This window comes from Chelmon rostratus, chromosome 15 (assembly GCF_017976325.1).
Source record: "Chelmon rostratus isolate fCheRos1 chromosome 15, fCheRos1.pri, whole genome shotgun sequence".
Taxonomy (NCBI): Eukaryota; Metazoa; Chordata; class Actinopteri; order Chaetodontiformes; family Chaetodontidae; genus Chelmon; species Chelmon rostratus.
This window is the reverse complement of record NC_055672.1, coordinates 4,178,278-4,200,981: the sequence shown is the minus strand read 5'-3', so window position 1 is coordinate 4,200,981 and position 22,704 is coordinate 4,178,278. Positions and strand designations below refer to the sequence as shown.

The following is a 22,704-nucleotide window of genomic DNA, read 5'->3' as shown; positions in this document are numbered from 1 at the left end:
TCCAGTGTTTTGGAGACGCTTTAGTAGAAAGAGATGAAGCGATTGTCTCACGTTTGTGCATTGAGTATTGAGTCAGGAGGTGGCTAGCCTAGCTTAAAGGGATAGTTCGGCATTTTACACATTAATCTGTATGGCATCAACATCTACAGTCTCGTGCTCTCACACTGACTTCGCCCCCAAAGTGTCCTCTGAGCCGAGATCTGGCCAGTTGTGGTCAGTGCGAAAGTAGTTCCGGTAGGTTTCCTGGGGCCAGAGAAGGCACACGTTTTTCCTCTCAAAACAGCACTCATTCGAATCAGTGATTTATTTGCATAACAAAAGACGTCAACCACAAAACGTCACACCTCGTAATCGTTTGGGTCTAACTTTATCCCAATTGCGATCAATGCGCGCAGGCGCCACTATACGTGACAGGTAGCTAAGCCAGGTGTTTCATTCACAGTTTAGCGTTTGGAAAGCTAGTTACACCATGTCTGACTACAGCAGCGACGAAGAATATGATTTCAGCACACAACCAGAAGGATATCTGTATGAACCCGAATATACGGATGCAGAACTCTATCAGATGGAGGTAGAACGGGCAGAGAGAGAGAGAGAGATGGCGAGCAGAGATGTGGAACGTGAAATCGGGGCCGCAGCTGCGAGACCTCGAGTGACTGATACAAGGTGGTGTACGTGCAACAAGTGCGAAGTTATGCAGACCGAGGTTGAGTGCTACTGTTGCCATGAATGGGACCTCGTAATGCCTCGCATGCAGGACCTTTCCATTGACGAGGAGGCTGGCGCATCAGCAGCTGTCTGCATCACCAATAACAACGACTTGCCTGCAATCCTGAATGCTGGTGTCCTCGAGACTTTTTTCCACATCCCGAAAATAAACTGGAAAAAGCGCCCCAAACCTGCTGGACCCGATGGCCAGTTGTCTGCAGAGTGAGTTTTTGTCTACATGCTGTTATTTTGATGCTATTGCCTTATACCCTACAGTAGGCCTACAAGTGCTCAATTGTAGCCTATACCGAGTTGTATAAAGTAGAAGTACTCTTACAAATGTTATTACAACACCAGCAGCTTGGTATTGTAGTTGTAACAACGTGATAGTATGGGTGTTGTCAATAAAATAGTTAGATAACTTCTACTTTTTACAAAGCTGCTTGCTTCTATGGCGTTATATTGTATTAGTCTGAGCCATGCAGTAGGCTAGTGCGACCTACAGTCATCACATCCAACATTGAATGAATCTAATTATAGTTTTATACATACCATGTCATGGGTGGCACTTATAAATATAAATACAAAATGTAGTGCATCCCTAAAGTAATTTATGTTCATTTCATCATCATACTTGAAGCAAAATTTACTTCTGAGCATCACTGTGTCTCAATATCAGCCTACTCATGAATGCCCTTCAATCATAAAGCAAGGCCTACCTTATGCATATTATGTCAAGAGAGCTCTAAGGGTTATGTCGCCGTGGCCCAAAGTGTACTCATAAAGGACATTTTCTCTGAGATGTATAAAAACACATAAGGATACCTATTTCACAGTAGCCTGAAATGCTGGTGCATAAATAAAGATACCTTCCTGACAAACTGCTGTGTTGTCAATTAAACAAAATGTGTTTATATACAACCATAATAACTATGCAGTTTACTCAATGTTGACACACTTCATATATCTAATGTGCATAAACTTATTTTCTGTTTGCATTTCAGACAGTACAGGCTGGTCGCCTATCGCATCATAATGGAATGGGCTCTGAAAGGACAGACGCTTGGTCCTGGCAACAGAAGAGTTCTTCCCTCCTGCGTGGTGGCGCTAATAAGAAGAACATATCCATCACCAAGTGGACAATATGCTGGTTTCAAAGAGTCAAATGATGCACTGCAATTGTTTTAGAATTTTAAAAATCAGAAGCTTTACTGTGAATTTCTTTTTGACGTGCAATTTTCTAAAAATACAAAACGAATGTAAAGACACAAATGTAAATAAACAATGTAAATAAACACACTTCTATGACAATATATGTATATACAGTCTCAGTCATCTTTCTCAGTGGCAGGTGTCTGATGAAAGCGTGATTTGTGTGCTGAAACCAATTCAGCCTTGTTTGGCTTTGGTGTTGGGGCAATGTTGGCTGGTATGATGACTGGAGGATGTATGTGGAAAGCTGGGTCTCTGAGCTTCACATTGGTGTCAAGCCGTCGTTGGATGACCTTCTCCACCAAATCTTTCCGGAACTCCTGTGTTGTTGGCTCATACAGTCTTCTTGCAACCCACTGATTTGACTGCCGTGAATGGAAGACATTATATCTCTCTTGTCCTAGGAAAAAGGAAATGGGGGGGGGGGGACACACAAGATAGGATGGTGTATGATCACTATATATGAAACTCAATATGGTTATGTGTGTCCTGTGATGCTGTGCGAATGCTATTTATGAGCTTACAAATAGGTATCTCTAAAATAGAAAGGCAAACTAAGATGTAATTCATTTGTATAACATTTTTTACATTTCCTGGGAAAAAACAGTTATATAGAGTTTTCAAAATGTTGCTTTTATCAGTTTTAGGAGATGTGTGTGTGTGTGTCTATGTGTGTGCATCTGTTTGTACACTTACCAGATTGAGTACGGTCATGCTGACGCCCAACATTGTGATTGTGGTCAATGATGCTGAGTTGAAGCCTTGCCTGCATCGTGACATAGGTGAAATGGCGCCTCTTCTCTGCGTATTTCAGCATTGAGCTGTGTAACACTTCCAAGTCCCCTAAAAGAAACAAACACAAAAAAATCAGTGTTATTTACCTAGAAAATAGCATCATATTATTATTGTATTTTGCCTTTTGCAGGGAGAAGTACTTCAGTAGCGTAGCAAAAATGCTGCTTTGTCACTGTGATGACATACCACTAAATTATTCATAAATTCAATTATGTTGTTTAGGGGGAAATGTGGGGGAAAAGTGATCGACCTTCTGCCCATAAGTCTATCCAAACTGACCTGTATGTTTGAACAAAGTCATTTGACCAAGGTCCTTCAAGAGGTTTTTGTCGAGCACAATGGTCTTCAAAGCATTCCAGGCAGCAGATCCCTTCATCAGCCATTTTTTCCGTCGCTGTTGATCCTGGCTGAGTAGTTCGTGACGACATGTGTACTCCTGCCCATCCTCTTCCCAACGATGGACACCACACACATGGTGCAGCATTGACGTCCACCGGTGTCTCAATTCCTATTTGAGGAAAAGAAGACACTGTTTAGAAAATATCTGAAAGTAAATGTTTACCACAAAGTATACAGATTTAGACATGAATTTGTGTAATGACAATCTGCAGTATTTAGAACATCGGCTGCTAAGGCCTAACCAAGTGTCGAGAAATATTAGCAACCATAAAAAGCACATTCTGAATATTCTATCTTCCAAAAAATGAAGGGTTCAAAAAATAGTCATCATGGTCACTGTGGGATGGCAGCCTTTCGCTGTGAAACAGTTTGGTAGCCAGCCCCCCCCCCACAGACACATCGGCTCCCCCCTCTCTCTCCAACTTGCGCACTTTAGGGAATTTTCCGTCCTGTTGCTGAGCAGACTAGGCCTAGCAACCAGACTTTTAGGCTCCGTTGTAGCCAGACCCCATACTGTGCTGACTCCAAAGAGGTGTGACCTTGGTTCCCGTGTGCACCCCTTGCTCTATTCTCCCTGCTATCTCTCTACAGTAGTGCATGTTGTAACAGCTATGTGATATCATGTGCTACTGTTATAATTAAACCACCACGAAAGACTTTCGTTTACTTTTACCTTTGACACCTCCGCTTATCGATGTAGAATTGAAATACACAAAGATGCTGTAAGTCAATTACACTTCTGTAACACCAGCATGTTAGAAATCAACACTGATTCTGAATACATCTAAACTGTTTGCTGGGTAGACTTGCACATGGACCAGAGCATGAAGGGGATGCCAGGAAAAGATGCCATGCAAGCTTCACAGATGTTGCAGGCAGAATTACATTCTCCATGGGAATTCCATACTTTGTCATTGCTGGCACTTGTGTTCAGTGTAAACCTGCTAACATCTGTGAAGTTACATGCAAGTTGCTCCCTCCAGTGTTGCTCTCAAAGCATAGCCCCCTCCCCCCAAAGGTTGCAGACACGGAGTGATTGCTTGGTCTCCCAAGTCCGCACAGCAATACACTTATGACGTGAATGGAACAACCTGTGTCTGGGTTAGAGTAGCAGGGGGGTGGTAGAGTAGCCGGGGCCAACAAGTGCCGGGGGATGGGAATGTGACTGAAGACAACTGTGGAATCATCTACAGAACTGTCTGTTCAGAACAAGTTGCGTTGGTGTTCCCTTTATGCTATGTAATAGTGTATATTTTTGCAAGTCATGTCATCACGACAAAGCAGCTTGGAAAACTTGCGCATGGCTAGAATTGGTTGTGTAATGTTTATTCAAGTAAGATATACGAGTGAAAATATATATGGGTGTGTTATATGTGGTATATGGGATGTGTTATGCACATATGCCATCACCTTCTCGTCACCTCCACAGGTGCTGCATGACCACCAAAAATGATGTCCTATGGACCTGATCCATGGCTGCAAGTCCCGGTTGTCTTTCTGTCTTGCCAATGCAGTTGCCTTCTTCTTCACACCTAAATAATGCATATAAGATGAAAACAAAAAGCAAACCCTGATGAATATTTTAGCACAAGGTCACACTGTTACAATACATTTTTGTACAACATCTTTGTGTATTTCAATTCTACATCGATAAGTGGAGGTGTCAAAGGTAAAAGTAAACGAAAGTCTGTGGTTTAATTATAACAGTAGCACATGATATCACATAGCTGTTACAATATGTACTACTGTAGAGAGAGAGCAGGGAGAATAGAGCAAGGGGTGCACACGGGAACCAAGGTCACACCTCTTTGGAGTCAGCACAGTATGGGGTCTGGCTACAACGGAGCCTAAAAGTCTGGTTGCTAGGCCTAGTCTGCTCAGCAACAGGACGGAAAATTCCCTAAAGTGCGCAAGTTGGAGAGAGAGGGGGGAGGGGGGGGAGTCACCAACACTGGCTACAGAGGATGGCTGGCTACCAAACTGTTTCACAGCGAAAGGCTGCCATCCTAAATGGCCAATCAGATGAAATGCCACAGTTTTGAACAGCTAATTGTACCTAATAAGGTTGACAGACTGTGTTATTACTGAAAAACACTAAAAACCTACACATACAAACTCAATGCAACCAGTGCAGGATAAGCTGATCGTAGGACAAGTACACTGGTCTACTTTTTACTCAGATAAGTAATCTGTATTTGAAGGAGACTGTGTTATTTATTTACTTTTACTTTGGACACATCTGTATGTAAGTCCCAGTGCATAAATAATCCAACCTTTTACAACATGCCAGGGGTCAAATTGATGTCTGAGCTCAGGATAGGATTCCCTCATGATCTTCCGTATCGATGGAGCCCGGTCAGTTGTTACGACATCAACACAGACATCAGAGTCCAGCAGACGATCTAGGCCCCTCCGGAAACCCAAAGGCTCCATTGCTGGTGAACTGGTAGCCTCCGAAACCTGCATTGTTTACAGTGACAGACAGAAAAGACATACAGAGAGGGCTACATTTAGAATATATAGATAAAATGGGACTCAGTAACTAACTTGACAATATAATTCATATTTTACCTGAATTAGATCTGACATGATCACTTTCTTTGTTGAATCATCCATAAAGCTGTAGCATGTGTACTTGGCACTGTAACCGGGGGAGTCAGATCTGTAGATGTCAAACAAAGAAGTTACTTGTGGGGTGTCGACAACATGATTTGACTTGAACTGAAATGTAATGTAAGAGGAAATTGAGCCCATACTGTATCATCCATAACGGTAATATCTACCTTGCATCACCACAGATATCTGTGTGTCCACCAGCAGCTGCTGTATCTTTGAGTTCAGCTAAAATTTTGTCTTGCATGTCTGTGTAAGCTTTGTCAATGACTGGTATCATGTAGGTTGACTGGAGTGAATAGTAAGATGTCTTCTTTGGCAGCTGCAAATTTAGAACATCAGCCCATTCTGCAATTTCATTCTGTGTTGTGCCGGTGAATATTATGGCTGCTGAGGACACCAGGTTGTTCTCGGGTATTCCACGGACATCAGGACAGGAGTGCCACTCTCCTGTGTGGTTATTGAGACATCTCCATTCTATTTTGATCTTGGATCCACGGCTGGTGATTTTCTTTTCAGAAATGGATACACCACATGTGTGACACGTTTCAAACAGCTGCATCAGGGCTGACTCGTTGACTATCCACTTCCTCTCCGACCAGTCACCTCTCTTTTCTGCTCCTTCACTGTTCAAGTCTGAGGAAGATGTTCTTGTGGATGTGCCTTCACTACTCAATGGCAGAAATATGCTGTCGTCGTTGTCATCACAAGGTTCCTCTATGGAGGCCATGCTTGTATCAAATGGCTCAGGTTCTGTGGAAGCCATGCTCGTGTCAAGTGGCTCTGGTTCAACCGCTGAGCCCGTGTCTGCTGCCTATGAATAACAAAAAAGAATGTTGTGATGTGTCAAAGTACAAAGTGCCTTATGGGCCTAGATTGAGTGACTGACTGCATTTTTGTGGATCTCATTTATGGTGTGCATTGAGCCCCATGGTCATACAATACTGTGACTATGTAAACATTTTAGCTTTTCATTGAGACATGTACTATATATTGTAATGCTTACCTGTGCTGTGCTCCATGTGGGAGGTTTAGCTATGTAGGTGCCAGATGTGGAAGGCTTTGTTCTTGGACCCGTTTCTGGTGGACTGGTGAGAACCATCATCAGTTGATCATGGCGAAATCGGGATTTTACTGGGGTTGACTGAGGGAGTCCGGCAAATGCTCCCTCCTCTTCTGGGACTTCGACGTCTTCTGCGAACTGTGCTGGTTCAGCCATTGCAGCAGGAGTGGAATCCTTTCAAAAAACAAAAATAAAAATACATATATATATCAATTTGTGCATTGTGGATTACAAGATTGTAATTGGTGTTCTAAACACATTATAAAAATACCATAAGGCGTTATTCAGTTTTCACGATAATATGACAATAATGATAGTAATGACTAATAACAAGAAACATTATCTGTTAGCAGGCAATGTGTAGGCTACAGTATGATTTCAGAAAGTGCCTGCTTGGGGTCTGGCTACAACGAAGCCTAAAAGTCAGTTTGCTAGGCCTTGTCTCCAAAGTGCGCAAGTTGGAGAGAGAGAGGGGGGAGGGGGGTGTCACCAACATACAAACAATCTGGCTACAGAGGATGGCTGGCTACCAAAATGTTTCACAGCGAAAGGCTGCCATCCTAAACGGCAAATCAGCTGAAATGCCACAGTTTTGAACAGCTTCATTGTACCTTGTAAGGTCGACAGATTGTGTTATTACTGAAAAACAATAAAAACCTACACATACAAACTCAATGCAACCAGTGCAAGATAAGTTGATCGTGGGACAAGCATAGAAACATAGAAACCATGCACATTCCACGTAGTAATTAGTTTCTGACCATTGTAATAACAGTGTAGCCAACATATTATGTATGTGAAACATCATTGGTGACATGACACCGATAGATGAATATGTTTCACTCACTGAGATAGAATATATCTCAGTGCTTGCACTCGCATAGCCCGCGGTGCATCACCAGAAGACTATACACGGATGCTATAGAAAATATGTGGTACAATTTTGTTTACCTGGGGTGCAGGTACAGCAGTGCTCTTCAAAATACGTTTCTTTGTCTGTCCTTCTGGAAGATAGTCGTCCTCGCTGAAGTGGTCACTGCACACGCGAAGCTTTCTCATCTTCGGTAGTTGGGTGTGCTCCACGTTCAAGCCCAGAGAAAGTAGCCAAAGTCTCCTCAAAGCTACATTCGCCAAAGGGAATCGGTGGAAAGTTTGAGGAGACCCACTCTCATCTTTGTTGGTACAGCCTGGATATGCACAAGTGCGCACCATGTCTCTATCTCGTTTTTCCAAATAAAGAATAGCCGGTGGACTTCTTCTCTCTCTCCTTCTCCTAGCTCTAAAACTAGCTCGTTTGCGTTGCGTCGTCTGCACTCTGTAAACACCATCGAACACTGACGAGAGATCAGCTGGCTCGCACACAACGGTTAGCACTGACAGCGCGCATTGATCGCAATTGGGATAAAGTTAGACCCAAACGATTACGAGGTGTGACGTTTTGTGGTTGACGTCTTTTGTTATGCAAATAAATCACTGATTCGAATGAGTGCTGTTTTGAGAGGAAAAACGTGTGCCTTCTCTGGCCCCAGGAAACCTACCGGAACTACTTTCGCACTGACCACAACTGGCCAGATCTCGGCTCAGAGGACACTTTGGGGGCGAAGTCAGTGTGAGAGCACGAGACTGTAGATGTTGATGCCATACAGATTAATGTGTAAAATGCCGAACTATCCCTTTAACCTTAAAGGGGAACTCAACCGATTTTACACATTGAAGTGTGTTTACAGATTAATGCATGTGTGAAAATGTTTTCTGGCTCCAGAGGGAGCTGGGCTGTTGATTGCCTTAAGTGATGTCACTTGAGTCAGTGTTGGTTGGGGCTGAAGACTGCAAGTTTGAAATTTAGACAAATCTGGGGATGTGGAGTCATAAGTTAAAAACAAATGAGCTTACGAGACTTTTGTAGGTCACTCCTCGTCTGTGCTTGAGGTTCGTGGCTTGAAGCTGCAGCATCTAATGTTTTTATTGCAGTGAAGTAATTACAGTACACCGTATAATTCCCTGCAATTTTTTCTTACTGTTTTCAAACTTCTACAACATATTGTGTGCCATTGACCTGCAGGAGCACAGAGCTCTTTTACTGACTGGAAAGAAAAAAGTCCACTTTCACCACTGATTGAATCCTTCCGTATTCACCGTCATTCATAAAACCACAGGTTGGTTGCTGGTACCTTACTGATCACTTGTGTGCATCATGCAAGTCGTGAAAGACTGCAAGCTATGATTGGTTGGGGTCCACTGTGTCATCTGCCAAGTCACAGCAAGAATTCATGACTGCCATCGCCTAATCTGACACAGGGATCATTTCAAAAGACAAGAACAATGTGTAGTTTGAGCTCTGCATCCAACAGACAGTATACTGTGTGTGTTAATTAGTCAGACGTAGGGGTGTTGGCAGCTGTATTTCTTTCAACCTTTGCACAAAGATGACTATTTTCCCCTGCCTGCAGTCTTTATGCTAAGCTAGGCTAACTACGTCCTGACTTCAGGTCTGTACTTGATGCGCAGGCAGGAGACTGATATCCATTGTTTCATTTTCACTTTAGGGAAAACAAAAATCGAAAGTCCTTTAAACTCTGATCTGAACCACATGTTAATGTGCATGGGACTTGTATATGAACACTCAAATTGAAATAATCAGTGTTGCCATGACGACAATAGGCTAATCACTTGACTCCCCTCTCATGACGTCGATACTGACAGCGGCTTGAATGAGTTATCTTTAGCATCAAGCACCTCAAGAAGCTGTAGAGGGAAAACCAACAGCCAGCTTGACTGGCACTTGGGGAAATGGCTCAGTTCAGAACATGTACAAGTTTGTTTGAAAAAAAATCAAGTGAACCAGGCAGGTGTGTAGTAGAGCAGGTATCTATAAAAACAGATGTTGTTTTGTTTAGCTTGTGTTTTCTTACACTGTCAGTTAATATGTGAGCAGATGTGGGTTGCGTCCCAGAAGAGGTACAAACAGGAAACTCGTCCTGTAGCAGCAGTGATTCAGAATGGCGGAGCGAACTCGCCCACCAAGCCTTTCACCTGAAAGAAAAGGCAGCGAGGGTGGAGGACGAGGTTTCCGTCGACATCTTTTCTGCTTCTTTCCTCTCAAACAGCTTGTTGTCGCAGGAGGGCCTCACAGCACGTGGCCAAACTCGCCTGTTCTTGCTTTTTAATTTTGAGCGCAAGGTGACGCCCGACGGGCGCTGGGAAAATAGCAAGATGTGAAGTGACAGTTTGCCTAAATCTATTCGTTGTGTGACAATGGAGAGAAGGTGTTGGAGTTTCATCAGTGGCAGGCTGTTGGTGAAGAAGGTGGAGGTTTTGTTTGTGTGTCTGTGTGTGTGTGTGTGTATAATGTCTCAGTCATAATGCGGCTAAATCTGTAAACACATTTTTCTTCTCAGTTTTAAGGCGGTGTGTTTCAAACCCGCAGAGGATGCTCTGTAAACACACACACAGGCCTGCTGGTCTTACATGCACAACCACATTTCCAGTTTGAATCCAGCTGGATTCTGAGATGACAGGGAGGAAGATGAGGGTACACGTGATCCAGCATTGCATGTAATCTCTCCGTCTATTCCTTTGGCACTTAACAAAAGCGCCATGGTGCATGTGGGAAGAATTCATTCATTAGAATAACATGAATGCCATCATAGGTGGGAAATTAGATGTCATGTGCTCTGTACTAGAGTGACTGGTTTCTCATGTCATTTTGTCACCATCTGTTATGACACTAGCTGAAGAAAACCCACTGATTTACATTTTATTTTGCAAACATTTTTGAAATGAGCTTTTTCTAAAATGCTACATTGTGAGCCAGTAACGCACCTATGAAAACATTTTGTGTGGCCGGACTAATGTTTATTTGAGAAGAAATGGCCCATTTTAGCAAATAAGATACTATCTCTTTCACTGTTTACTGGCAGCAGCTGCTGAAGTGGGCATCACCAGCACTGTTTGCCAGACACAACACACCATTCTGCAAAAGCATAAAGATGGAGAGCGGTGTGTCTGTCTCTGGCATCTCTCCTGTTATTAGCATTTGAGAGCCCATTCACACTCTTTGCCCAAATGAAACTCTGGCGCTGGATGAGGACATTTCTCTCACAGGAAATAATGAATGAAACTTAAACCATCTGCTGTGCAGCAGTTACTGAAAACTTTCTACTTAAATCACGCCCTTTGCTCTCTTCTTGTCTTGGGTTCATCGCGGTCCTGCCCGGTTGATAAGTGTGAACCCATCACATTATTTTTGCACGGTTTAGTTAATATTTTTAAGTTAAGTTAAGTTAGGAACATTTAGGGCACAACATGGCTTGGTGCAGCTTAAAAGCATTGTGCAATGTGAAACCAGCTGCTCATAGTGATGGACACACGGAGAGTTATCACACCTTGCAGTTCTCTTCAGCTCTATGCAGTGTTGGTGCAGCTTTTATTCATGTTTTTTTGTTTTTTCGGGCCACAGCTTTACTGTCCTGGTTCACTCTCGCCAACATTGCTGTTGCTGTACACTACCCGCTCAGTACCAAGCAGCAGGCTGACAAAGTTTGCCACAAGCTGTTGGACATTGAACAGTTGAGGAGCTGAAGGAGTTGATAGAGGAAAAAAAAAAACAGAGCTGCAAGGAGTGCTAGTATTTGGGCTTAAGTTCATTAGGTGGATGCAGACACGACTCAGATGCTTAGAATGCTAACACGTTCACAATATCTGCTGTAAAGTGATCAATATGTCATTGTTTTTGCAGCTTTTTCCATGCCCCAAGTAGCCAAAAGTGACAATAATTATCATCCATGCCAAACACTGTGTGCTGTGTATAGTTATGTGGATTAAACAAAGCTTTGATGCAAATAATTTTTAGTAATCAAGTTTCTTGAGGAATCTTTACAGCACTAGTTAACAGGAAAGCCCAGAAGAGTTAATTCACCAGAGCCCATCATGACCAAACTGCTCCAGACCCAGAAAACCATTACACTTCAGGCTCTTCTTGTAACCTACAGTTTACCACAGTGAATCCATCTGTAATGAAATGCCCGCCTCTCTGAAAACATGAAACATGGGCACATTTTAGTTCTTGTGCAGAAGGCTTTTGATCCTGATCCATCCTTTTATTGTGGCTTCCAGGCAGCACAGGCAGCGGCTGGTATTTACTATATGTGTTTATGTGTCTCTGGTGTGTTCTGGTCTATGTGAGCAGTGTCTTGACTGGTCTTTGCTCCTTCTGCCTTACAAACTCGGCTGTTTTGGTGATGAAAGAATTTCTCTCTGTGGGAACAATAAGGTGTTGTGATCAGTCCTGCTTGTTATTTACATACTGTGGAAATATTCTGTTTTTAAGTGTATTTTCAGTTGTTTTGTTGCACTGTCTGCATTAGTGCTTTGAATTCTTATGTCATTCCTTCTATTTTCATTAATAATACTGCTGTTTACTTCTTAAAGGGATTAGTAGAGTTTAACCTGTCTAAAATAGCTAACATAACCAAATCTGTTTTTACTCCGAAATCTACTACTGTCACAACTGCTCATCCTAATACAACTAATACTGTTGCCATAAGTCAACTATTACTGCTGCCTCTCCAGTTGCTAGTGTTGTCACTGTACTCGAAAGCAGCAGTTCCCAATCTCTTTTGTCTGCTGTACCCCCACAGCCCTGTCAGATGAGCTCAAGTACCCCTTCATTGACACAGCTGTCATGCTCCTGCTGTGTTAAGCTGATTTTAAACTGGATGTCATGCAACACTACTGATTACATAAAAGTTCATGTCATTGCAGTTATTTTTAATGATGCTGAAATTATTAATGTTTAGGCGTTCTCTCTTTTTTTTCCTGTTTTTGTCGTTGTTTGCATTTGTACTAGAACTGTTGGAGCAGCAGAAACTGGGATGTTTCAACCATTTTTTATCACCGTTATCTCAATAGCAGCGCAGTTAGGGTGAACTGACTCAAGGTTGATGGGAGGCGTGTATTATGCATTGAAAAAATTCAGAAACTTCATTATCTTATTTGTTTGTCCATAAGTGTGTAACGTACATGGAGCCAGCACAGCTCCATAATCATCAGCAGCTGCAGCACATATCTGTCTCTGTATGTGTGTGAGGCTAATAGAGGTGTGCATTCAAGTTTAAGGCGTTTGAGACCATAGTTTGAGCTTTTTTATTTGATTGCATCATAATTTCATTCATGTGTATTAATGGGACCGGACAGAAACACATGGAACTATCATGGAATTAAAACCTTTTTACTGTTAAAGCATAGCATACAATAATACAGAACCCGTTATGCAGGAACACTAAAGGGACGTTTAGGGCCCCTCTCATATTGTAAGATAAAAGGATTGCTATAATTAAGCCTTATTAATCCAAACTTTGGGATGGCTTCCAGATTGCAGCCCTCATGGAATCACTGACACCTGTCCATTGGTAACGTAGCGGTTTGGCGATCAGCATCAGCACTCGTAGATATGTAAAATCCTTTGAAGCGGATTCCTACTGCCACAGGGTTTCCAGATAAAAATGCTCTCAAACCCCCGATGAATGCATATTTCCTTGTTCTTTTTAAGAGCTGAATGGTTCTTGATAAAGTGCCACTGAACTCCAATCAAATCATGGGCTTTTTTTTAGATCTAGATGCTGTTATGGAAGGCAGTGGCCCACTAGAGTATTAACTTTTATTGTGATAACATGCCATTTGACTCCAATCAACTAATGGGATTTTAGAGCTTACTGTACAATTTAGGTATATCATCATAGCCTTTAATGCATGACTCTTTAAAGGAAATGAAACCTCTGCCCCAGTTTTATTGGTATAACTTTTCTGATGCTTTTTATTTTGCTCATCTTTCACTTGTTCTTTGTTTCCATACTTTATCATTTGAGCTCATTATTTTAACTTTTGGAATTATAAGAAACTGATGGGAATTGGGCGAAATAAAAGCATTAATAAACAAGTTCAAATGAAAATTGGATTATAGTACTACTATTTGCAGGCAGCAGAGTTGTGCAGTTTATTGCTAATTTTTAATTACTTTAAGGAATCTTGGCTGATCTGATCTGCATGGGGAAATAAATTCTGTCTGAAAATAAGTTTAAACTGTTGTACCACCAGCTATTTTTCTTCAGAAGTAAAACAAATTTAGGAAAATTACTGCTCATTTTGGTTACAGAAGCTCTGACCTTGGTAGCTCCAGCGCTGCTGCTGCTGCTGAAGCTGATGAACTAATCTTTGAATGAATGCCAGAAAACATTTAAAGATAACCAACTTGATGAAGGTCTCAGGGTGAAGCATAGTAACAGTGCTGTAGCTGTGGAGTTCAGCAGACAGTTTGCAGCAGCAGCTTCTCCTACGTGTCTTTCACTGGGTCCTCAGGTGTGCTAAAGTTCTGCTGCTTACAGGACAACATATACAGGACAATATATACAGGATATTACACAGAGCCTACCTGTTTCTAAATCATCAGATGGTTTCTAACCCTCCTATATGTGAGAATATGTGGTTTTGGCTGTTTCGTATGTCTTCCTGTGGTCATTTCATTGACTTTGCAACAAGAAATGAGTCTCTTCAAGCAGAGACTGTGTAATAGGGGCAGCCCATTTAATAATCCTTCCATGATCGCACAGCAGGACACAAGCATGTCACTCCTCATTCTCTGTGATGTTTATGCATGCGATATGTCTATAAAGAATTAACCACATGAAATGGCCTGCACGTTCAGTTCTTTAGCCTTTGAGGATCCAGATACTTATTCCATGTGCATCATTTAAATGCAGCTCAGATTATGTTAACGCTTGAGCCATTAGCGCCCAGCCTCATCAATTATACACAGTTATCATTATTAAAAGATTCTCTCAAACATCTTTTGTGGCATCTAATGGAAGAAAGAGCCCTTCATGCATTGCAGCACACTTCTCAATCTGCTGTCGGAAAGCATCTAATTTTGTTTTTAACATAGATGGCCCTCATTCTCTAACTTGGCCTCATGTGAGAACACAAATACTAATTTTGCTAAGTCTCTAAGGAGAGTCCAAGATGGCAGATTGTGTTCTGAAAATTGGTACTTTCAGAGTTTGTGCATTTGTGTTGTAAAAGCTCCAGTAACTTTTTGTTTAGAAAAAAATGGTTCATTAGTGTCATGGGTGGACCAAGTTATGGGCAAAAGTTTAAAAGCCTAGTATATTATGACTACCTTAGACAGTATATATGCTGCAGACAGTTCTTTTTATGCTGCTAGTGGCTGGGCCAGAAGGATGGCAAATCTTGTCAATTAGTTGATCACTCTGCACTTTTGTGCTGAGTAATAACCCAAGCTCACAACCCTGCCTAGTTAATAAGATGGCTATGTAGGTAGCATCTGCAGCCTTGCTAAGATAAAACTTAAGCTAAATGACTTTAGTGTCTTTGTGCTGTGTTGATTTATGGCAGCAGCAGATGGTTAACTCAGAATGACTTCAGCATTATTGTTGCTCTAGTTAATGGGTAAACTGGCTCAATCTGGTAACAGTTGTTGAGTTTATAAGAGGCGAGGGCATGTTATTGGCCTTATTGGGAAAAATGCCTTCATACAGTTAAAACAGACTTTGGAGAAGAGAATTTTTAAATCAAAACGTGTATAAAGCAGTGTTTTGTCCTAGGTCGACTGTTTTTGGGGAAACTGGTTTCTTGGAAAATTGACCGCTGCAGAGCTCAGTTTGGTTTTAGCTCCTCTACTTGCAGAATGGAAATAGTACAAGATGGACATGTTCTATTTGCGAGGGCTGAGATTTGTCAGGAGAGGAGCTCAGACATTTGGAAGAAGCTCTGAGAGGAACTGCCCCTTCTTTGCATAAAAGTAAGCCACTTCTTGGATCCCCCCTGTCCCTAGGTGTCCTCTAGAGGCCCAGAACATGCTCAAGCCAAGGAACAGTTTAGGATGCTCCAGGAGGAGCTAGAGGAGTTGACTTGGGGAAAGGGTGGGCTACCTTGCTTGGCTTCCTGCCACTACGACTCAAATAAGCTACCCTCCTAAAAACCTGACTGTTCTACCATCACTGCTGGTAAGACTGTGCTGAGGCAGCATCATCAGTATGTTTTTCATTTGTCCAGCATCACTTTTGTATTGCAGAGTCTAATGATGTAATTACTACTGCAGCCTCTAGAGGCCTCCTGTGGACCTTTTAGACTTTTGTTCTTATTAGAACAGCAGACAGCAAAACAGCAAAATTTGTCTATTTCCAAACAAAGCTACCATCTCACCCCCTCCCAGAAATTTACATATCTGTCTAATGTGGCCTCGCTCAAGTTTTCACAAAGATTCGAAAGGTTCCTCCTGAGAATTAATCAAAAGTGCAGTGGTAGTTCAGTGGGCATGCAGTAAAAACTTCTCCAATGAGTGTTTCATAAGAGCAGCCTGTTGCAGCTTTTGGCTCTTCCTGCCCTGTGAGTGAGGAGGACAGTTCCCCTGTGGAGATCAGTATCAACAATGTTACTTGATTTTTTGTATCCCACATTTGCTGCAAGTTGTCTCCAAATTGTTGATCTGCTTTATGTTTTTTAAGGGATTTTTGACCTTAAATGACTTCAGCCTACCTCTGGCTCCATATGCGATTGCTGAGAACTAGTTATCCTTGAATCTTGTGTTAAATCTCTTTTCTTCAATACCCCGTGTTGTTGTGTTGTTGTCCTGCAAAGGATTTTTATTGGAGGAGAGCAGGGTGATGGATAAGGTCTATTCCCAGGATCCCCTGCCCAGGGAACGCATCATCAGTGTCAGACTTTGATATCAACTGAAGGTGATGGGTGTCAAGGACTAAAGCAGCAGTGGGAGGAAGGAGGTGTGGGATCAGAGCAGTAATGGTATGCTCATCATGACTGAGTCTGCCTGTGGCTCTTCATGGCCTCTCTCTGTGGCCAGACATCACTTAGCTATGGACTCTGTACACTGTTAAAGAAGGGGCGTCATTTTTAATACTCCTTTGTGTCCACTATAATTAAACCAAGAATTTGACACTTTCATCCAGAGTGACGTACAAGCAGGGAGTTTAGTGTCTTGCCCAAGGACACCTTGACAGAGCACATAGCTGCTGACAGATGCAACCCTGGTGGTAACAGACTGAAGTGAACCTGGGACCTACTGCATCATAATAATTTAATGTCCCCCTTGCAGACATGCTGAATATGACAGAAACACAAGCTCTCCAATGACAACCAGTTATCCCCATGTGCACCCAGTCCCAGTGTTGATTTTGTCAAACACACACAGCTAAGAAAAGTATTAGTTTACTACATTTTTTTCACAATAAGCAACAACTATGTCATAATGCATTACACGTTTTTCTCAGTGAATTAAAAACTCCACTTACCTTGCAAAAGTTGAGAACGACGCCTGAATCCATGGTAACATAAGAATTCAAATTGCATGACTAAAATTTCGGTGACAAAAACTAAACTCAAACTAACATTTTGTCAAAAGACTCAAAATCAGGTGGCAGAATTGACACTGCACAGGCCGCTGTTAAGCATGTTAAACCCAAGGTAAATGTTATCAGCTACAGAGTGGCAAGATTCAGATATGTAAGCATAGAGCTTAGCTAATATTTGGTCCCCAAATTTTCTTCGCTTAAAGGAAATGTTGACACGTTATTCTTAGAACAGCACTCACATGCATTTCTGATCATTTAAACTTAGATATTTGTGTGATTCCAATGACAGAGATCTACTGACCTCGATCTGTGCAAAAATACATTCTGGGTTAAGTCAAAGCTGATGTGAGGCTTCAGCAGTCTGAGTTAGTCAAATCAATCAAAGCACCTTCAAAAGTTCAAGACTTTTTTGCACTTAGTTCCCTCTTTGTATCCCTCCATCGTGGCTCAGCAGGGAAACACTGTGGAGAAACAAAGAGGGAATTTTATATTAAATTAACTTTTTTGAGATGCCGACTTGATTTGATTGACTCAGACTGCAGAAGTGTCACATTACTTCCAGCTTTGCTTAATAATGTGTTTTTGAACAGAATGAGGACTGAGTTTGCCCCCAGATAACTTAAACTGGCTTTGCTTTAAGTAGAGATAAATTTTCTAGTGTGGACAGGAAGAATGATTACAGCGACTGAAAACTGGTGCAGTGTACATGTTGGCATGTGAGTGTTTGAGAACCTGTCCTTCAATTATGAATGGAAAAACAGTTAGTGCTGTGCTCTTTCTTTTGATCATTTTCAGCAATCTTCATTTCTCAATTACAGGCCCAGTGTTGACCCAATTTATAGTTGGTGTTCAGAGATCATTGGTGACTGTGGCACAGCAGTTGAGAAACCAATAGAGCTGTGTGTGATACTGCGTGTTAACTGTGGTTTCATTGTACGTGTGTGCTGCTACATTGACTGTGTCTCTCGAAAACCCCAAACAGGTATCTCCAGAGGGAGACAATTAAAGCTAATTTAATTCAATCTGATCTAATCAATTCTACCAACAAGTCCATTTTAGCTAATTCAACAGCTGTTTCCAAGGTCAGGAGTGAATGTTAAACCTCAACCTTTAAGCCAATGGGGATGAGACGTCCTTAAATTGTTCAGAAAGAAAGAAAAGAAAATTTGAACATCTACAATTCCATCTCATGATGAAGATCGCATGCTATGACTGAAAGCCTCAGAATAGCTACTGAACGGACCCTGTGTTAAGATTTTCTGCCAAATGTATTGTTTTCGCAAAAGATTTAGTATATCATGTTTCTGTTTGGTTCTTCTTGGCTCTATTACATATAGAGGTTTTGTTTCTAAAATAAGTTAAATAAAAAAAAGGTTTATTTGAGTAGTGGCTGATACCTAAACAAAGAAAGTTCAACAAGTGGTCTGATGCCACATTATGACATCCAGAGCATAAACTAATCAGCTCTCATTTAATTTGCGATAAAGCCCAAAATGGCTTATTGTTAAAAGCAGATGTTCAGAGTTCAAAGTCAGGGCATGAAGGGAAGCAGAGGGAGGTAGGTTAGGTCACCATAACAGCATGAGTCATTACCCTTCCCAATCTGTTTCAGTTTATCTTTTAACTGGTCCCAATTTTGAAAAATGTACAGAAAGTTTCATATCAATCTTATATATATATATATACACACACACACACACACACACACACACACACACACACACACACACACACACAATTCAATCCACAGAAGATCCAAGGTGACATTAAAGGCTGAAACAAACTGATCTTGTAGGTTCTCACATAAACAGAGTGAATTTTGATGTCTTGGCCACATTTCAGGGAGCGAATGATAAACAGCCTTTTATATCTAAGCAGAATTATAGAGTTATATGGGTTTCAGCTGACAAAAGCAGTATTCAAATGCATTGTCTCCTATTGTGATTTAAGGGGATATGCTGCTTCTGTGAGAGATTTGCAAAAATCACTGTCCATTGTGATGCTGGCTTGTTTCAATCAATCTGTATCAGGCTTACGGCTCGTATAGATACTGCTAGCCTTAAATAGCAATTCGCCAGCTTGATCAGTTAAGAGCTTTTGACAGCAGTGTCATTGAGCAACTTTTCCGAGATGCGGCGGGGATCACTCCATTGCCCTCATTGATACTGTACTCTGTTGGTGGGATTAGCTTCAAATCCTCTCCCTCTCTAAAATCCTCTGTAGGGAGCACAGTCATTGAACCTGCTGTAACGGAGCTCTCTTCTATTTTTATTCCTTTTGCTCTTAGTCAGCCTTGGTGCAAAAACATCAAAGCACATTTGTAGTTCAGCAAAAGGAAAACCAAACCTCTCATTTATAACTGGTTCACAGCCAAATTAATTATTCATTCAGATTACCGTTCACCAACACGAACAACAGGAAGATAGGACGAGACACACAAACACGTACACAAATTCTCTCAAAGTGCTTCAGAAAAGTGAAGGGCAGATAATGAGAGCGGTTGCCGTGTTTTCAGTCTGCTAAAAAGCTCTCGCATTCTAAAAATGGCCCGAAAGAGCACAATGTAGAGGTTTGCTGAACAGTCCAACTCCAAGGTGTTTTTAAGAAGATTAGTAGGTGTTTTGAAGCAGATAAGAACACAGATTAGTGGAGTTTCTCTGCAGTGGAGTTAAGAGTTAAAGCCTCCAGTGTCTCTGATGGTAATTGGGCTTCTGGCAAGACAAACAACATCGGACATAATCACAATCAATGAAGTACTGATATGCAAAACACATTTAAATTAAACAATGCAAAGTGATACAGATGGAGTTAATGGGGTAGTCTATCAGCGGCGTTTGAACAGGATTAAAGCACACAATATGGAGTCATGCAGGTCATGAATGGGCATGGTCACAAATTCTAACTGAGTTTGTATAATTCAGTCAGAGACAATGAAAATCCTATTTTTCACTCAATGAATGTCGTGTTTTACTTGTTTTTTTTTTTCTTTTTTGCCTGAACAGACAATTTAATTCAGCTTTGGCATGCATGTGTTTTCATGTGTCGACTTACAGCAGATTTCCATCAGGCTGAGTAGCGTACCGCAACTTGTGATGTTGGCATGACACCAACTGGCATGGAAAATGCAATAAGAGCTTGTCGCCTGGAACACTTTGGTTCACCGGTTCAGAAGTGAATTTAGCTTCCATTTCTGTCTTGCAACATTTAAAACTGATACACAGAGCAGAGAGAGCGAAATGTGCATAAAAGGCTTCTCAAATATTTATTCAAACAGGAGTGAAGAATGGATTACTAATCACTAACCTTGGCGAACAAGGCACCACTCCCTGTAGCTGTTTTACATTAAATGTCTTCCAGTGCTTTGCTGCCTTTAGCAGGACACAGAGGTCTTGGATCCGATCTGAAACTCACCCGTAGATTGATTTTCAAAAAGAGAGACCTGATCTGAAAGGGACCCGAGCACAGTCAAGCCTGATCCGAATGGACACAAAGCTAATTACAACAGATCCCGCATGCGCTTGACCTGAAGAGAACCCAGATAGAGAACACAGGCAGTAGCTTGATGTGCCACCAATTAAGAGAGGCAGGGGTCAAAAAGAGTAGCAACACATGCTGTTGTTCATGCACGTCACTGCTTATACTAATCATCACACACCACATAATCAGAGCTGATACCAGGTCTGCTAGCATCCACTCAGGTATTACACTTATTAAAAGACAGACCAGCTGCAATAAAACCTGTGCATTGTCCAGGTTTGGATAGGAGGGAAGTGGAACAAAAGCTAAACATTTATTTGTAAAATATGCAAAGTAATTCTGTGTAAATCTCTAGTTATCACTGTTAGCAGAGACTCAAGTCTACACTGTAGTCCCATACACTGCGAAACCTAAGATTCATCCTGTGACAGCTGTTTTCTACTGTATGTCTCATGTTCATGTATGTCTCATGTGCGTCATACGTATGTCTGCTGTATGGATGGGACTGACAGATAAAAGCAAGAGTGAAACAAAAAGTAGTCACAGGAGCTATGAAACCACTGAAAGGTGAACACAGAGCCTCACCTGCACAAGCAAACTGTGTGTTTTGGATGGAGTATTGTTTCTGGTTGGGATTCATATTTCTAAATGCCGTATTAAAGGCTGTCTGTGTTCAAACAGCCTTTTTTAACAGCAGCGTTGGACTGGAAGTGGTTATGAGCTACTTTTGCGCAGATATTTTTAAACTGAAGAAATAACATTAGTTTGATATCTCTGTTGACATCACTGCCTTTCACCTACTCATGATATTATTCCAGTGAGTGCCAACAATTCATTTCCCTTCTCTCTCGCACAATCACACACGTTTCCTACTCAGAAGCTTCTTAACTGAGTCAAGCAATCACCTTAATCTCGTAATAATCCACACAAAAAGAATATCACTGTGAGATTCCATGAATAATTCAAACGCATCTATGTAAAACATGGAGATATAAACCACGATCAGTCAGCAGCAGGTCAGCACTCTAGTTATCACCACGTGGATCAATTTGCATATGAAATGCAAACATATTTAGAAAAGACAGGAAACACATAGGTAGGTAGAAAACTGGGTCCTCTTCTACGTTGTCTCTGCATAGCAGTGCAGCGCTCCCTTCAGGGCACTGTGGTATTACTATCAGGCACCATTAAGACAAGCAAAGATGAAGAACACAGGGGTCTGCAGGTCAGCATACACACACACACACACACACACACACACACACCAATTCCACATAAATAAAGTTTTATTCAATTAATGTACTCATAAACATCTTAATCTGCTAGTTCATTAGCAGCAAGTGAACAGCAGAGGTAATTAATAATTAATTGGAATGAATTATTTGACAGCATGTTATGTTGACACCAGTGAATTACGTCAGTTGTTTTTCTCCAGTCGATCAGAACAATGCATTTTTCATCTGCAAGTCTGCCACCTCTGTGACACCTGAATCAGCCCTTGACGAACAGCCACTGTGTCTGACACTAAAACCGACACTTCATACATGGTGTAACACAGCCTCCGCTTGCTTAGCTGCAGCTTAAAGGCCCCGTGAAATCGTACTTACTTCCTTAATGTGGTGTCCTTAATTCACGCTGGGCCGGGTCAGAACGCCATGAGGGATTATTCTAGACTGTAAACTGTGAGGATCAGTTAAGGTGAGGGAGGAGCAGAAATCTGTGATGACTTCATGTATATGTATACTTTCTGTATATTTATAATTTATGGTTGGATTTTATGTTCAAACCCATAAATGCTGGATGAGGCCACCATTAAAAATTCAGTTTTTCAGGAAGGGACGGTTTTACAAGAGAACAAAGTGTCTCAGGGTCTTTAAAACAACACTAGCTGATTTCTTTTGGCCACGTGTAGGCAGCAGAACAAGCTGTGCAGTATTGGTAAATAATCACCTCTTTAAAGCATATTAAGTTGATATGTGCTCATTTACAGTCATATCTCTGGCCGACCAAAGAATGGAAGTCCAATATTCACTCTTCTGTTAGCTCTGCTTA

The 22,704-nt window shown here is 41.5% G+C and overlaps 2 protein-coding genes across 2 annotated transcripts; one reads left to right on the top strand and one right to left on the bottom strand.

The window, feature by feature from the left end:
• Positions 1 to 270: 270 nt before the first annotated feature.
• On the top strand, positions 271 to 1,990 carry LOC121618775. The gene is made up of 2 exons (XM_041954374.1): positions 271 to 930; positions 1,713 to 1,990. Exons 1-2 carry the CDS (start codon positions 470 to 472, stop codon positions 1,894 to 1,896), a joined length of 645 nt encoding a protein of 214 aa, XP_041810308.1. The 5' UTR covers positions 271 to 469; the 3' UTR covers positions 1,897 to 1,990.
• A 3,507-nt stretch (positions 1,991 to 5,497) lies between these two features.
• Positions 5,498 to 8,287, bottom strand: LOC121618467 (THAP domain-containing protein 3-like). Its single transcript, XM_041953985.1, has 4 exons — positions 7,742 to 8,287; positions 6,734 to 6,964; positions 6,334 to 6,541; positions 5,498 to 5,574 (listed from the first exon to the last, which is right to left on the bottom strand). The coding sequence occupies exons 1-4, from the start codon at positions 8,000 to 8,002 to the stop codon at positions 5,498 to 5,500; spliced, it is 777 nt and encodes a 258-aa protein (XP_041809919.1). The 5' UTR covers positions 8,003 to 8,287.
• Positions 8,288 to 22,704: the final 14,417 nt, after the last annotated feature.

Bases quoted from the DNA above. Each gene is read 5' to 3' on its own strand.
- LOC121618775 (XM_041954374.1), top strand. From the start codon at position 470: ATGTCTGACTACAGCAGCGACGAAGAATATGATTTCAGCACACAACCA. The intron at 931-1,712 runs GTGAGTTTTTGT...TTTGCATTTCAG, and splicing joins GATGGCCAGTTGTCTGCAGA to ACAGTACAGGCTGGTCGCCT.
- LOC121618467 (XM_041953985.1), bottom strand. From the start codon at position 8,002: ATGGTGCGCACTTGTGCATATCCAGGCTGTACCAACAAAGATGAGAGT. The intron at 6,542-6,733 runs GTAAGCATTACA...TGTTATTCATAG, and splicing joins CCACATGGAGCACAGCACAG to GCAGCAGACACGGGCTCAGC. The intron at 5,575-6,333 runs GTGACTGGTCGG...TAAACAATGCAG, and splicing joins TGAAGGAGCAGAAAAGAGAG to GTTTCGGAGGCTACCAGTTC.